This window comes from Gopherus flavomarginatus, chromosome 20, assembly GCF_025201925.1.
Source record: "Gopherus flavomarginatus isolate rGopFla2 chromosome 20, rGopFla2.mat.asm, whole genome shotgun sequence".
In the NCBI taxonomy this organism is placed as follows: Eukaryota; Metazoa; Chordata; order Testudines; family Testudinidae; genus Gopherus; species Gopherus flavomarginatus.
In genome coordinates, this window is record NC_066636.1 from 17,870,677 (window position 1) to 17,886,977 (window position 16,301).

Genomic DNA, 16,301 nt, shown 5'->3' on the forward strand with positions numbered 1-16,301 from the left:
GCACTTACCACCAACCATTAAAAGTAATTAATTTCTGAACAGGGGAACATCTGACTCCTTGTGACCCTGAAATGCTCTGACCCTTTGTTTCTGATTTTAGTTACTTGTTCAGTAAAGCTAAAAAATGAGACTTTTGGTACACGACCAGTTTTAGATGTCCCATGCAGAGTACATTTTCAAGCTTAACACCATAAACATGCAAACTTGTTTCAACATATTTATTTCATTTACAAAACTTTAACTCAGGGTCACTCAGCTCTATGCTCTGGTAGGTATAACTGATTTACACTGTGCATATGAAAGGTGATATGGACACGCCAGGCTCAAGCAATTCTTCAGATTTCATTCAAAGCCCCTGTAGAGAGATTATTAAAAAGGTCAAGTTGTTTGAAGACAAGTCAGTTACACAAGCAGAATACATAAACCAGAGTCAACATCAAGAAATCGGAAAAACAGATTTGGGTATTTTAGGTGTTATACACAGTGCTTGATAAACAGCAGTTGCCCAAGACATGCAGAAAACTGGTGAACAGGTAAGTCAGCAGCCTCTCTTCCCTAGGGACCTTTGTCTAGTAATGTTTCAAACCCTGGCCATAGAAACAAAGCAACCAGTCCAAGATTTAGCCAAACGCAGCAGCTCTCCCTTGGTGCAGAAGAGACAAGAAATGCTTCCCCCCTCCTAGCCAGAACTATACATTCATGCCCCCAAGTTCCTCCAAGCTATTGAACCAAGTAGGAATATTATTCCAACAGCAGAGCAACACAGCTAAATGTTTTTGGCTTTTTTTAAGTTATCTGCAAACCCCAACCCCATGAGGGCCAGAGGGAAGCTCAGCTCCTAGGGCACTTAGAAACTCGAGGGCAGAAGATGGCCTTAAGTTACAAGGCGTTTTGTCAGTTTGAGTGTTTAGTGAAATGTATGACTTTTGGCAAGTTACCGGATAAGATGCGCTATGTCCCAGTTGGTTTCTACGGACAGAGGTCCTTCCACTTCAACTCCTTTCTCGGTCACTATGGCAAGTTCGTACTAAGGAGAAGATCAACAATTAGAATTTCCAGTAAAGCCCGACTCATGCAAATGAAATCTGAGATTGCGAATGCTTTGACATGGGGTAAATAATAGTTTGTGACCAAATAATATCTGAAGTTCAATTTTCACTGAAAAAAATGTGGTTAGGGTTAACTTAATTTCCTTTAACATAACGACTCAGTTAGCTTCGCATTCAATTATCTTCATCTAGTACTTTACCTTTTGCCCAACAAAAGAAGGGGTCATACACAGCTAACTGAAGGACTAGTCTGAGCCCTGACATTTATCTGAAGTCAGCTGGCTAGAGCGACTCACTCTAATAAGTGCCAATGTCAATTCCCACATCCCAAATGTAGAGAGAAACATTATCAGCTAATTTGGTGCATTTTGCCTAAAGATCCTTATGAAAACTTGAGACTAAGATAGTGTCCTTGCCAGTTCAGTCTGGTAGTTGGCAAACTGCGTTTTGCTGTTGCTAGGGATGAAGGAGCCACTGCAAATCTTGAAAAGCTGGATTTCCAAGATTAGAGCAGGGAACAAGGACTGAGCTCTCTTCCCAGCTTTGCAAACAACCTGTAACATCCTGGGCAAGTCCTATCTCAACCAAATATACTCCCCAGTTCACTATCTCACAGAGGTGCTGTGAGGCTTAGCAGCTCTAAACCACTCTGAAGTCAGGGGAAGGAAGTTGCTATAAGACAACTGAGTATCATGACTGAAGATGAATCACACAAACAGAGGCTGGACTCTGCATGTCAGTTCAGCCAGCACAACAGGCACTGCAGTTCCTGCAGCATGACTAGGGAACACCAAGGCAGGATACTTACTCTGTTAAATGATCGGGCATCTCTGTAATACAGGATTTTCATGCAGCGCTCAATCAGGTCCCGGGCCTCATCCTGCGTCAGGATGGGTTTCTTCTCCAAGACTTCTCTCATTAATGGCTGCATTTAAATAAATAAATCAATACAAATAAAAACAACTTCAATAACTCAATTCCACGAGGCTTAAGTTGCAGTTAAAGCAACAGAGCGGCATGCACTAGTCACAGCAAAGAACTCAAGCCTCTGACTCACACTTCCCTGCTCTTGCCACTAAACTATGCTGCTTCTCTCTACAGTTCCCAGTCTATGTCCTACAAGCACTTACCTGAGCTAGATAAGCTCCATAGCCAGTAGCGAGTGTAGGGTCTTCATAGGCAACACCCAACATGTCAACGTACCCTAGAAAACTGAACACAGAATGATGGAGATTTTCATTCCTGGTTGCACAGAAGAAACATCAGCATCTGGGACAACTCCTGGTGTTGTAGCCAGCTTACAAACGCAACTCCAGCATAAGTTGACAAAGCAAACATCCTTCAGGCTAACCAAAAAGAAGGTGGAAGTCCAGCTGATACTCTGGGCACACAGGCCACTAAAGGAAGGAATGTTCAGTGGCTCCTGTTTTAACAGATAGTTCTTTCAAGGCCAGGCATCAAACAAACTTCCAGACTACTACCTGTACCTGAAAGAACTGGTTGGGGTCAGGGTATTTTCTGGCCTTCAAGAACTCCTTTTTAAAATACCCTCTAGTATTTTCATTTGTAGCAGACTGCAGTCGAGCAGGATGTGTGCTGCTAGATAAGAGCGAGGGTCTGCTCCCCTATGAAGTGGTTCAGTCAGAGGGGAATGGGGGCTCTGTCTCCTAGACAGGCTATCCCTGAGGAGAAGCAAGGAGACGGCTGTAAATTGGGCAAGGGGGAGAAGTGCATTTGATCTATGGGACACTAAGGGCCATAATGGCAGGCTCATGCAACTATGTATACAAAAGGCAGGCCTCATCGAAAATTACACATTCAGTTACAACAACTGCATATGCAAATTATACAGACAGGCAGTCATGTGCCCCAGTACTGAAAATCTGGCACATGCAATGGAAGGGAAAAATATCTATGCACCATGATTCAAGACAAGATATAGTCTGACCTGAAAGAGGCAGCAAATTGATGCCCCAAGACCTCAGATTAGTTAAATAACAAAAGTTTGATAAGACCGTATTGAAAGCCCTTTCCTGTGCTTTAGAAACATTTTTAGATCTTTCAAATTTACTGTTTGTCCTTCCTTAAATCAAGCCCTGATCTTTATTCTACCAGGGACTATAAATGACTATAAATAACACCTATTTCTATTGAGTGGCGAGTGGCTCGAGTCCCTAAAATGGAAATGTAGCAGAGAAGTTATGCTACACATCCCACATAGCTTGTGCAGGACTTACCTCTCCCCATTGTAAAAGCCTCCAATAACAACAGTATTCCAGAGTGGATTCATCTTGGATCTCCGGCTGTACATGGCTCGGGTCAGCCAGGAGTGAATGGCCTTTGGACTGTAACTGTGACCATCTCCCAACAACTCTTCATCAATTCTAATATAGAGAAGAGTTTTCGGTAAGTTCTTGTAAGTTGTCTATCATCTAACATTATTTAGATTTAACCACGACCCCCACCCCTGCCAGCCAGGCTAGCAATAAGACAATATGCCCTACATATTAAATCCTCACAAGCCATTAAAGCAAAACCACATCTGCTCTGCATTCTTACAGGTCATCAGCCACAGATCTAAAGTAAATGAAGGGTAACTGGAGAGACCTGTTGATAGACCCTTTGTTGGAGAGACACTGGGCCTGTGAGGAGAGATTTGTAGTGCAGAAATTGTGATTTCCTTCTTGCGGTGAAGTAGACTGCAGATCAAGAGTCAATACCCCTGTGTTAATCTCCGGCTAATCTGCATGCTCAAAGTCAGATAAGCAGGAGTGGTAGTGGTGGGACCTTAAAGGATGGAGACAAGTTTGCACTCTCAGTGACAGATGGACAAAGAGCTCCCACTTAAAATGACCACTCCAGAGATGCTAAAATCTGGTTTAATTCATTTTGTAAACACTAGTTTGGTGTATTTGTGTTATAATTTGTTTATTTAGTGTTAATGAAAGCTGCTAGACTGCCAAACCCTAGAGAGCATAAGAATGGCCATATTGGATCAGACAAATGTTCCATCTAGCCCAGTATCCTGTCTTGCAACCGTGGCCCATGCCAGATGCTTCAGAGGGAATGAACAGAACAGGGCAGTTACCGAGTGATCCATCCCCCACTGACCGTGCCAGCTTCTGGCAGTCAGAGTTTTAGGTACACCCAGAGCATGGGGTTGCATCCCTGACCACCTTGGTTAACAGCCATCGATAGACCCATCCTCCTGGAATGTATCTGATTCTGTTTTGAATCTAGTTGTACTTTAGTCTTCACAACAATCCCTGACGAGATCCACAAGTTAACTGTGCAACCAAGTACTTTTGTTTGTTTTTAAACCTACGGCCTCCTAATTTAATCAGAAGACCCCTGCTTCTTGCTTTATGTGAAGGGCTAAATAACACTCCCCTATTCATTTTCTTCAAACTATTTATGATTTTATAGACCTCTACCATATTCCCCCTTGGTCATCTCTTTCCCATGGTGAACAGCCCCAGTCTTTTTAATCTCTCCTCCTATGGAAGCTGTTCCATACTCCTAATCATTTTTGTTGCCCTTCCCTGTACTTTTTCCAATTCTCATACATCTTTTTTGAAATGGGACGACCAGAACTGCACACAGTATTCAAGGTGTGGGCGTACCTGGGATTTATACTGGCAGTATGATATTTTCTGTCTTACTATCTATCCCATTCCTAATGGTTCCCAACATTGTTAGCTTGACTGCTGCTGCACACTGGGGAAATGTTTTCAGAGAACTATCCACAATGACTCCAAGATCTCTTTCTTGATGGTAACAGCTAATTTAATCCCCATCATTTTGTATGTATACTTGGAATTATGTTTTACAATATGCACTACTTTGCATTTATCAATATTGAATTTTAGCTGCCTTTCTGTTGCATTGTCATCTATTTTTGTGAGATCCCTTTGTAACTCTTCGCAGTCAACTTTGGATCTAATTAGCTTGAGTAACCTTGTATCATCTGCAAATTTTGTCAAGTCACTGTTTGCCCCTTTTTCCTGATCATTTATGAATATGTTAAACAGACTGGTCCCAATACAGATCCTTGGTGCACCCTGCTATTTACCTTTCTCCACTGTGAAAACTGACCATTTACTCCTACCCTTTACTATATTTCAAACCTGTTACTGATCCAGTACAGACCCTTCTCTCTTTTCTCATGACTGCTTACTTTGCTTAAGAGCCTTTGGTGAGGGAGTGTGTCAAAGGCTTTCTGAAAGTCCAAGTACACTGCATCCACTGGATCACCTTTGTCCACGTTTGTTGACCCCCTGAAAGAATGCTTATAGATTGGAGAGACATGATTTCCCTTTACAAAAGCTATGTTGATTATTCCCCAACATAGCGTGTTCATCTATGTGTCTGATAATTCTGTTCTTTACTACAGCAAAGTCTAGCAGAGCAACGTCTAGGTATCCACAGCATAGGCACAAGGGTTGCCCTGCCTGGGAAATGGGGCTCCCTCTAACAGAGAGAGGGAAGGTCTGCTACCATGGGTCAGCAGAGGAGAAATACTTACATCATCTGGTCAATGACCTGCTTGAGGTACTGGAAATCAGCGTAGTCTCCAGACGCACCCAGCACCGTGTTATCATTCACTTTCATGATCCTGGAAATGTTACGAAACCGGGCCAGAGAGCCGTAGGAGCCCAGCATGTCTGCAGCAATGACCACACCGCCATCAAACTTCACTCCCAGCACCGAGGTGCCCGTCACCATAGGATTCCTGGGGAAACCAGCAAAACCATCAGTGCTCCCTGAGCCGGACAGCCAGCAGCAGCATTACTGTAATTCAGCGGCCCTTACTCTTCTCCTGGGCCTGACTCACAGATACAGACTGTAATTCTGCTCCAGATTAACCCAGCGGGGGTTGGGCCAGGGGCTGCTCATTCCATGGGGATCAATGGGCCAGAGGCCAGGGCAGCACAGCCATGTACCATACGGGCTGCGGAAGCACCGGCCTCCAGGGACCGTAGGGGAGCCAACCCTGCTCACCCCTTTCCCAGAAGACCCCAGCGCTGTCCCCGCCTTCCCACAAGGAAGCAATTCACCTGCGTCCTCCGTGTTCCCAGCCACCCCCCCCACCCACGTGACCCTGGGGGTTCGCCCAGCCGCTGTCCCCCTCCCCCCGGGAAATCTCCAAGTCCCCCAGCCCCGCCCCCACGAGGCCGCGGCCCGAACCGAAAGCGGCTCCCGGTCACTCACTGGGTCCGCGTGAGGGGGCCCCCGCCCGCGGCCTGGGACTCCAGGCCCGGCCCGGCCGCGCTGGGGCAGGGCAGGCTGTACAGCTCCCCCGGGGCCGGGCCCCCGGCCCAGAACGGCAGCGGCAGCCGCATCCCCCCGGCGTCCATCTTAGTCACTCTGGCGCGGACTGACGCGGACGGAGTCTGTGCAACGCGCAGGCGCAGCAGCCGCTGTCCCCTCCCGCGCGCCGTAGGCCGGCGCCGCCATCTTGAGCGTGGCCCCCACAGAAAACAGGCGAGTCCCATAGGGCGCCATCTTGGGTGCGGCGTGGGTGGGGAGTGGCTCCCAGCTCCTCCTGGGAGGGCCTGTGCGTGCAGCCACCTTCAGCGAGGCCCTGGTAGCAATAAAGCCGCCCAGAAAGAGTGACTCTTGGAGCTGTGACCTGCCCTCATTCAGCGCTATGGTCCGTTAACTCTGAACCCTACTGATGGCGCTTTGCATGGAAAATGCTATTAACTAGTCCATTGCTCGTCATTTCAGCAGGAACGTTTCACTACCCTGAACTGGCCCTGGGGCTTGAGGGTAGTTAGGATACCAGAGCTTCCCTGCCCAAAGCTATCCCCTGTATTTGAATATGATCCATACGTAAATATAATAATAATGTAACTGTGTTATTTGGATAATTGGCCATTGTAGTTATGACTGACCTAAGGATGCCAACTCACCTCACATTCAGGGTTGCTCTTCTTGTGTGTTGCAGAACAAAATATTCCCAGCAGAATCCCAACATGGCGCTTCGCAAGACGTGCCTCTACCAGTCAGAATATCATGAGGTTTCCTGCAAATTGACAATGCATGCTGGTGTAACACCATGGAGTGAAAACCCAATGCCATCCATCATGTCACAACACCTCAGTGCAATACCCTGGTCAATCTAATGCTATTAAAAAATTTAGACCAGACAAATGAGTTGAGAGCTAAATCCAACCCTTGGTATGAATGCAATTCCCCAACACTTAGCCCTCCTGTATGTTGGGGTTTGTCCCAGTTACAGCCACTGTTACAGTTACATCAGTCTAAATGTAATGTAGACAGGTATAGCTGCTATTTGCACTGATGCAATTTACCCAGTTTTTTAGCATGAATAAGCTGCACTGGGGCCCCTGTATTGGTTTTGCATTTATGTATACTAGAAATTTGCACTGGGAAAGTTACACTGTTGAATGGTCTATGGCCATGATGACTGAAATCCCATATGCATTCAAGGCCTTAGTCCTAATTAATCTGAGCCCCAGAACACTGCACCACCCCCTCCTCTTGACTTTTGACAATGCAAGTCCAACCCAGCCTCTTTCTGCCTCCCCTTTTGAGATCTCTTGTTTAAACTACTCAGCATCCAATTAAGAGTTAGTCAGTGCAATTTACAAAAAACTAGCAATGTAGAATGACATTCCCCTTCCCTTGTGCCCCATTCACTCCTCACAGTGATGCTTTGTTCTGCCATCTACACACACAGAAAAGGAAGTGACAAGCAGAGTGATATGATTAAAGCTAATGAGCTGCTGATTACCCAGTGAGAAAACAATTTCGGAGACTGTGTTTCATGAACTACATGTCTCTCTGAATCACTCAGTGAAAATAATTTCCCCGGGCTGATAATAAGAGCCAGTTTCTTTGAATGACATTTTAGAGCCAAGTTACACATCATTTCTGTTCGTGGTGAGCTCCCACAGCAAACACAATGGTGGAGGAAAGAAATGCATGGCAAACTACCCATTGTGATGGGTGTTCTAGAAATGAGCTGTCAGGAGGAAGCCCAGATTTGTGGATCAAGACTAGGGTGACCAGATGTCCCGATTTTATAGGGACAGTCCCAATTCTGGGGTCTTTTTCTTATATAGGCTCCTATTACCCCCCACCCTGTCCCGATTTTTCACACTTGCCCTCTGGTCACCCTAATCAAGCCTAGACATCTTGAGATCTGGGTTCTGCCACAGACATAACCACTCTGGGTCCAATCCCACTTCCACTTACTTTAGCAGGAATCAGTGCTGAAGGTTAAAGAATGGGAGTTGTAGGCCCCCTCAGAGCCTTAAGATGCCTAAATACCTGGGTCAACATCCCTATCGACTAGTCTTAGGCCTTGTCTACACTTAGAGAGCTTACAGTGGCACAGCTGGCCCGATGCAGCACTGCCACAGGAAAATGGCTCATGTAGGCGCTCTATGCCAACAGGAGAGAGCTCTCCCGCCAGCATAATAAAACCACTTCCACGAGCGGAGGTAGCTATGTCGGCAGGAGAAGGTTTCCCACCAACATAGTGCTGTGCACATTACAACTTATGCTGGCAAAATTTATGCCACTCAGGGGTGTGTTTTTTTACACCTCTGAGCAACATAAGTTTTGCTGACATAAATGGTAATGTAGACATGGCCTGAGTGTTACCAGGTCAATGCAGGTTGAGGATATGCAGTGCTAGGCCAATAGATCTCCCTTTGTCTCGGTTTCCTCATTTGTAACATGTAGATAATTCTCAGCTACCTTCCAGGCTGGGGGCTGTGAAACAAAATTAATTAATATTTGTAAAGTGAGATCCTCAGATGGAAGATTCAAAGTTATCATTAAATGACTTTCATTGTGTGTTATTGGTAAGCGCAGGAATAGGTTTATCAAAGGTTACTAATATTATTTTGTATGGCTGAGCAGCACGAACCCAGAGTGAAATTCGTCCAAAGCCTTTAATCTTCCAGCCCTTTATGCTCCCACCTTCCATCCCTTGGCCTTCTGAGCCCTTTTCTCTTCAGGAGAGTCGGATGGAAATGTGTGTCCATTTTGTCTCTGGCAGTGCTGCCAGGGTGCATTAGAAAAGAAGTGATTCTCTTTCTTCTCCTTTGGTAGAACCTATATTATTGGGGATTCCGAACAAACCTATTTCAGGCACCCATTGCATTACTTACGGCTGGTCTACTCTGGGAACTTACAACATCATAGCCATAGGCGCAGACTCTGTGGGTGCTCCAAGGCTGGAGCATCTATGGCAGAAAAGTGGGTGCTGAGCACCCACCAGCAACCCTCCTATCAGCTCCCCTCTTCCCCCCAGCACCACCGCCTACTGGCAGTCCCTGCCGATCAGCGCTTCTCCCTCTCTCCTCGCACTTCCTGCTCACCGGGATCAGCTGTTCCATGGTGTGCTGGAGGCTCGGGGGGAAGGGGAAGGAGCGACAGCAATGCACACTTGGGGGAGGGGGCGGAATGGGGCAGAAAGAGGTGGGGCAGGGGTGGGCGGAGGCAGGAGGAGGTGAGGTGGGGGCAAGGACTTGGGAGAAGGAGTGGGTGCGGGAAGAGGTGGAGAAGGATTGGGGCCTTGGGGAAGGGACAGAGTCGGCGTGGGGCCTGAGCAGAGCTGGAGGGTCAAGCACTCCACAGCACCTTGGAAAGGCAGCAGCTGTGATCATAGCTACAGCTCTCAGAGATGTGGAGAGATAAACCTATGCCAGCCTAACCCCTGGTGCACACAACATTAGCTTGACCGCCTCTCGGGGAGGTGGATTACCTGCATCCACAGGAGAATCCCTCCTGTCACTGTCGTGTCTACACGGAAGAGCTGCAGCTGTACCACTGTAACAGTTTAAATATAGACTGTGTTGATGGCAGTAGAAATCCCCTAGCACCTTCCATAGTTAAGAATCTTTCAGAATTTCTACTGTAAATTGGCAGAATACAATAAAGTATCTGTGAGAAATCCCAGAGGGATGAAAAGTGACATATCTGTTAGTCAATTTATTTTAATGAGTCACCTAATGTGCCCTCTCCTGGAAGGGATCAGAACTGCTCAGCTGTGTGTCATAACTCCTATACTGCATGCCAGGAATAGTGGATAGAGCAGTGGACGGGGATTCAGGGGACTGGGTTCTAATACCCGGCTCTGTCACTGGCCTGCTGGGTGACCTATGGCAAACTGGAGCGGCACTTCCCCTCCCTGTGCCTCAGTTTTTCCATATGCAAAATGAGGATACTGCTACTTGTTTGGAAAGCAGTTTGAGATCTACTGATTATAAGAGCTTGATATGATTATTCTATCTCAAGTGGCAGAGGGCTGAGTTTCAGGAGCAGTAGATCTGAGGTCTGTATTTGCCACATGATGGTAGTTGCAAAACCTAGGGATTATTTACAATAATGATTTTTCTTCCCAAATAGTAAAAAAAAACTTGTAAAACTCTTTTTTGTAATTGATTGAGTAGCAAAATAAAAGCTCTTTTGGAGATGATCAATTTTTTTGGGGTGAACTGATATAGGTTTAAATATGGTACTTCTGTACAATATTGCCATGTTACAATGATATTAAAGGCCCTACATTTTACATGAGTGGAACAGTAAATTTTTTTCATCAATTCAAATCAATGTAAAAATCCCTGCACACATTTACTTGGGCACATAAAAGAAATTGACCACTGTATTATTAAGGAAATATTTCAAAAGGTTCATAGACCACGTGGTGATAACAGCAAAATATTGACTCAGTTTATCACCAACGGTCTTGGAGCCATGACAAAGGTCCAGATGAAAGTCCAAAAATCCCGTGGGGAGTGAAAGTCACTGAAACAGGTACTTTCGCTAAGGGCTTGCCGCTTATCTACTCTTGAACTGCTACAGTGGCAGTAGCACTTCAGCGTAGACAATACCTGCACACCTAGAGGAGTTGTTCGTCGGCAGAGGTAATCCACGTCTCTGACATCCACCTCTCTGACGAACGGTAGGCGGGTCAATGGAATGCTGTCTACAATGGGGTTTACGTCAGCTTAACTGTGCTGCTCAGGGATGAGGATTTTTAACACCCCCGAGCGCTGTAGGTAAGCCGATTTAATTTGCTAGTGTTGCCCAGGCCTAACTGGTATTCCCATAGAGCAATAACCCTTTTGTAGGCACTGATCACTTTGTTACCATGATAGATTCCCCCCTCCCCACCGCACACACCCAAGGTGGGATTTCTAATATTGCTTTTGATCTTTTTTAAACACCGTCGTTTAAAAAAAATCTTGACAAAGAAAATCTGCAGCAAAGAGTTAATTTAATTGTACAGGATGTGCATGGTGATAACAACACAGTATTACCTGCTGTCTGCCTGAATGAACCTGTACGCAGCATAGTTGTAGCCGTGTTAGTCCCAGGATATTAGAGAGACAGTGTGTGTGAGCTAATATCTTTTATTGGACCAACTTGTGTTGGTGAGAGACACAACCTTTGGAGCCAGAACCTGTGCTTTTTGGGGAGGTGTGGCCCACCAGTCACCTAAAGTGACAGATGCTTTTTATCTGACACACCTTCAGTAGCTATTTGCATTTGTTTATCCACCTTTTGTCTGCAGATTATATGGGATACTGTAGCCAAGCATTCAATTAAAAACTCACCCTTCTGCTTCCAGATCTCTCTCTCTCTCTCTCGGGTCTTGTCTACACTTGCAAGTTTTTTCAATGAAACTAATGTTGCCAATGGAAAATTGGCAAAAGCAAAGTCGCCAAAGCGTGTCTACATTTGCTCCCTCTGTCGACAGATCGTGTTCACATTTGGGGCACCTTTGTCGACAGCGAGAGCAATGGACTGTGGGTATGTATCCCACAGCGCCTGGTGACACCATCCGTCACTAGGTGTTGTGGGAATGTGGAAACGGAGCATGGAGCATCCTGGGATGTGCAAAATGTGCCGTCATGCACCACTTTGTGTCCCACTCCTTCAAAGGTCTCTGACTTCCTTTTGTGACATTTTCCAGCTGTCAGTTTGTTGTAGTGCACGCCAGCATCTGTAGTGAGAGAGGATGGATCCTGCACTTCTCTTCTATGCACTGTTAGCTGTCGTGAGGACATTGTGCATGGCAGCACAGTTACTCGCAGAGTTACTTGCAAAGTTAGCAGAGGATGAATCACAGGGACTCGAGTGTGATATGGATGGCAGCAATTTATCAGTGCTTTGTGCATTCACAGAGCAGCTGCATACGGTCGGGTAGGCCATTGCTTTTGGGCTACGGAAACAACAAGCACTGATTGGTGGATTGCATTGTCATCCAGGGCTAAGAGTATAGCTGGAAAGATTAGCAATATTGTTGGGTTGTTTAAGGGAACTACTGTTGTGGTGCCTTGTGGCATATAGAAGTTGAGATAGTTTAGTGTCTTTTTTTCTTTGTAGAGAAGCAAAGTTTGTGTTGTAAATGGCTTGTCTAGTTTTTGTAAAGTCTTTCCAAATGCAAACAGATTGTCATGCAGGTGTGGGATGATGACCAGTGAGTACAGAACTTTAGGATGCGTAAAGCAACTTTCACGGATCTATGTGCTGACCTGTGGCACGAGGACACCAGACTGAGAGCTGCCCTTCTGGTAGAGAAACGTGTTGCCATCGCCACGTAGAAGCTGGTGAATTCAAACTGCTACCAGTCAGTTGCAAATCAATTTGGGGTAGGAAAGTCCACTGTTGGGGCTGTATTACTCCAAGTGTGCAGGGCAATACATCGCATCTTGCTGCGTAGGACCGTGACTCTGGGACATGTGCATGAAATAGTGGATGGCTTTGCAGAGCTAGGTTTCCCTAACTGTGGTGGGGCAATTGATGGCACACACATTCCAATGTTTTGCTCACGTGTGGAGCACTGAGGCAGAGCGCTTGGCTGCACAGTTTGCACAGCCAGATGCTAGGGCTGTCCGAGGAGCCCAGAGGGCTGCTATGAACATCAGAGAGGCTTTGAGGAACCACTTTGACAATGAGGGGCAGTAAGATGTGTCCGCTTTGGAGTTGCTTCCCTGTTGCATCCATGTCCAATTCTGGGGCCCAAGATCCAAGCAACACAATGCTTTAGGAGCCTGTTTCCAGAGTGAATTGATTGCTATACGCTTTTGTAGAACACAGCCCCTGGTGTAGACAGCGCTAGGTTGACAGAAGAATTCTTCTGTTGATTTAGCTACCGCCTCTCCGGGAGGTGGATTAACTACAGGGATGGGGGTATTGAGGGTCTACACTGAAGCGATACACAAGCACGGCTGCAGCAGTGCCACTTTAGTGTTTTAAGTGTAGACATACCCAGCCTTAGTAAACGGAATTTAGGTTGGGTTTTGTTTTTTTTTAATCAAACTGTCTAGCAGGATCTGTTGATGCAATAGTGGACTCGGTGCCCACACTCTGAGAAAAGGATAAAAGAAGTCCATTATATAACAATCTCATTTTATGATTTGTAAGCTTTGTGCCACATCCATTATGTGGTCTAGAAGTTAAGCAGAAAACTCCTGCTTTTATCTCCAATGCAGAGAAGGAGTTTGGTTAGTTAGAAGAGGGGATGGGGAGCATTAAGCAAGTCACTTCACTTCTCTGAGCCTCACTCCCCCTTTCAGTAACACTCAAGAAACCTCACTTAGAAGGAATTCACAAGATGCCTAGAAATCCTTGGGAGAAAGGCAAAGTACTCATAGGCCTGATGCTGAGTACCCTTAGCACCCATCTTATCTGGGAACTGAGGGCACTCCTAGCCCTACCCTCAGGGTTCAGTTCAGTTTGCATTAGGCTGAAGTTTTGCAATCACTGTGAATTGTCAGGCGTAATTTTTCCTCCTGAGGAATGCCACAGAGTTACTCTTAACCCAGGGGTCGGCAACCTTTCAGAAGTAGTGTGCCGAGTCTTCATTCAGTAAATAAGGTTTTTAAAATGTTTAAGAAGCTTCATTTAACATTAAATTAAAATGCAGAGCCCTCCGGACTGGTGGCCAGGACCTGAGCAGTGTGAGTGCCACTGAAAATCAGCTCGCGTGCTGCCTTCAGCACACGTGCCATAGGGTGCCTACCCCGTTCCTAACCCTTTACGTTAGGAACGGATCTATTCTATATGGTTCTTCCAACATGCACATCATGGCAGCAGCACCTCCAGCAAAATGACTAACCCCTATTTATATGATATTCGACTTTATCCTCTTTTCATACAGACCCACCTTTTGCATAATTAGGAATCTTAGAGATCACACAGGAACTATGCACTATTACTTGACATTATTTTTTGACTGACAGCTTACAAAGAGTTGGTGTTTTAAGTGGCAAAGGCACATTATTTACCAGTCTTCAAAGTAGGTATGTGGTTTAAAAGTCAGATTAGAAAAGTTGGAATCAGGAAACCTGGAATCTATCCATGGACTCACTGCAAGACTTGGGGCAAGTCATTTTATCTCTCTGCACTTGTTTCCTTCTTCTAATTTAGTGTGAGGGTAAATGACTCAACATTTGTATAAGTGCTACCTAAAGCGCTTTGAGATCTATGGTCAGAAAGCGCTATAGAAAAGCTAGGGATTATCAGTACTGTATTAGCAATACTATAAATGAGTGTGTGCAAAGCACTTTGAGAGCCATAACATTATTTCTTATCTTAAATAGGGCCGGACAGGAGCCTCAGCCCTGTAGTGGGAGTATGGCCAGCACTGTGGGCAATGAACACTGCACCAGTGTCCTGGATGCTGCTTAGACACATGCAGCATGGGCAAATGCTTAAAAATCACGAATCAGGTTATCAGAGCAAAACAAAAATCACATGAGCTTTAAAATAAGGACACCTTTTAAAAATATATACTTTTTTTTTTTTACAAGTTGCCTTCTATTTTTTTGAGCATTTAGGGTCATGCTCAGGTCATGTTTATAAGCTTTTTTATGTGCAGTCTTGAGGGTTAGACATTAGTCTTTGGTGGGGATTTTTTTTTCAATTAAAGTGAAGAGTCTCACCTAATTGCATGTTGCCAGGACCTGCGGCTTTAAGAAACACTCCAAATATGGTGCAACTTGTGATAAAAATCACAGTTTGAAATACTGCATGTAGGTACAAACCCAAGCTAAAAAGCAACCCTTCTGGTCACCACGTTGGTGGTGAAAAGGTGTTGGATCTATCTTAGGCCATGTCTACACTAGCACTTATGTTGGCAAAACTTTTGTCGCTCAGGGGTGTGAAAAAAAACCCTCCCCCCTGAGCAACAGATGTTTTGCCAGCACAAGCACTCGGGTGCACAGCTCATTGAGCTGGTTTTGTGATGTTGACAGGAGAGCTCTCTCCCATCCGCATAACGCGACGAGTGCTCCTGTAGACGTGGCCTTAGATTCATTAGGCTTGGTCTACACTACATACTTACTTCTTCCATATCACTATGTTGCACAGGGGTATTAAAACCCCACACCCCTAAATGATATAGTTATACTGACCTTAACCCCTAGTGTAGACAGTGCTATGTTGGGGGAGGGATAGCTCAGTGGTTTGAGCATTGGCCTGCTTAAACCTAGGGTTGTGAGTTCAATCCTTGGGAAGGCCACCTAGGACAAAAATCTGTCTGCAGATTGGTCCTGCTTTGAGCTGCAGGTTGGACTAGATAACCTCCTGAGGTCCCTTCCAACCCTGATATTCTATGTTGGCAGGCCAGCTTCTGGTGGGGGGAGGCAAAGCTACCACCTCTGGTGGAGGTGGGGTTATTTAGCCAGCAGGGAGCAGCCTCTCCTGTCAGTTTAAAGAATCTTCACCAGATGTGCTGCAGTGGCACTGATGTAAATTTGTAGCAGAGACCCCCATAGATTCTAAGGCCGGAAAGGCCCATTCAAACTCATCTTGACCTCCTGTATAACACAGGCCAAGAGATTTCACCCAGTTATCCCTGATCTTCAGTACTTAGATCTGACATTCTTACCTCACACATGAGTTTTGGCAGAGACAAAAGAGAAACTAGTGGGAGGGAATGAAGGAAAGAAGTGATTTAAGAGTCCAGAAATGACCCATGGCCAAAACGTCCCCTTGCATCATTGTTATGTGGGGCATTGTGCCCACCTCCTGGGGGGATCTGCATTTCAGGGGCGCTGTGCAGCTAAAGCCATAAAGCTCGGGGAGCTGAAAGGCAGTACAGCAAGCTAAGAAGTCAGGAGACAGATTTATTTAGTCCAGCTGCCTTAAGTCACAATGAGAAAGAAGGGGGGAAAGGATCAGTATATTTTGCACAGCACCAACAGTGCCTTGGGCACCTTGGAGATGAAGAAGCCCACAAATTGCTCACATCGAACTGTGGAG

At 45.7% G+C, this 16,301-nt stretch overlaps 1 protein-coding gene across 1 annotated transcript; it reads right to left on the bottom strand.

The window, feature by feature from the left end:
* Nucleotides 1-203: 203 nt before the first annotated feature.
* PSMB4 (proteasome 20S subunit beta 4) lies at nucleotides 204-6,435 on the bottom strand. The gene is made up of 7 exons (XM_050929930.1): nucleotides 6,261-6,435; nucleotides 5,575-5,781; nucleotides 3,287-3,433; nucleotides 2,180-2,261; nucleotides 1,858-1,974; nucleotides 939-1,027; nucleotides 204-355 (listed from the first exon to the last, which is right to left on the bottom strand). Exons 1-7 carry the CDS (start codon nucleotides 6,404-6,406, stop codon nucleotides 343-345), a joined length of 801 nt encoding a protein of 266 aa, XP_050785887.1. The 5' UTR covers nucleotides 6,407-6,435; the 3' UTR covers nucleotides 204-342.
* Nucleotides 6,436-16,301: the final 9,866 nt, after the last annotated feature.

Excerpts from the sequence above, each read along its gene's own strand:
- PSMB4 (XM_050929930.1), bottom strand. The coding sequence starts at position 6,406 with ATGGACGCCGGGGGGATGCGGCTGCCGCTGCCGTTCTGGGCCGGGGGC. Across the intron at positions 5,782-6,260 it reads GGCCCCCTCACGCGGACCCA|GAATCCTATGGTGACGGGCA; the intron begins GTGAGTGACCGG and ends TGGTTTCCCCAG. Across the intron at positions 1,975-2,179 it reads ATGGAGCTTATCTAGCTCAG|CCATTAATGAGAGAAGTCTT; the intron begins GTAAGTGCTTGT and ends ATTTAAATGCAG.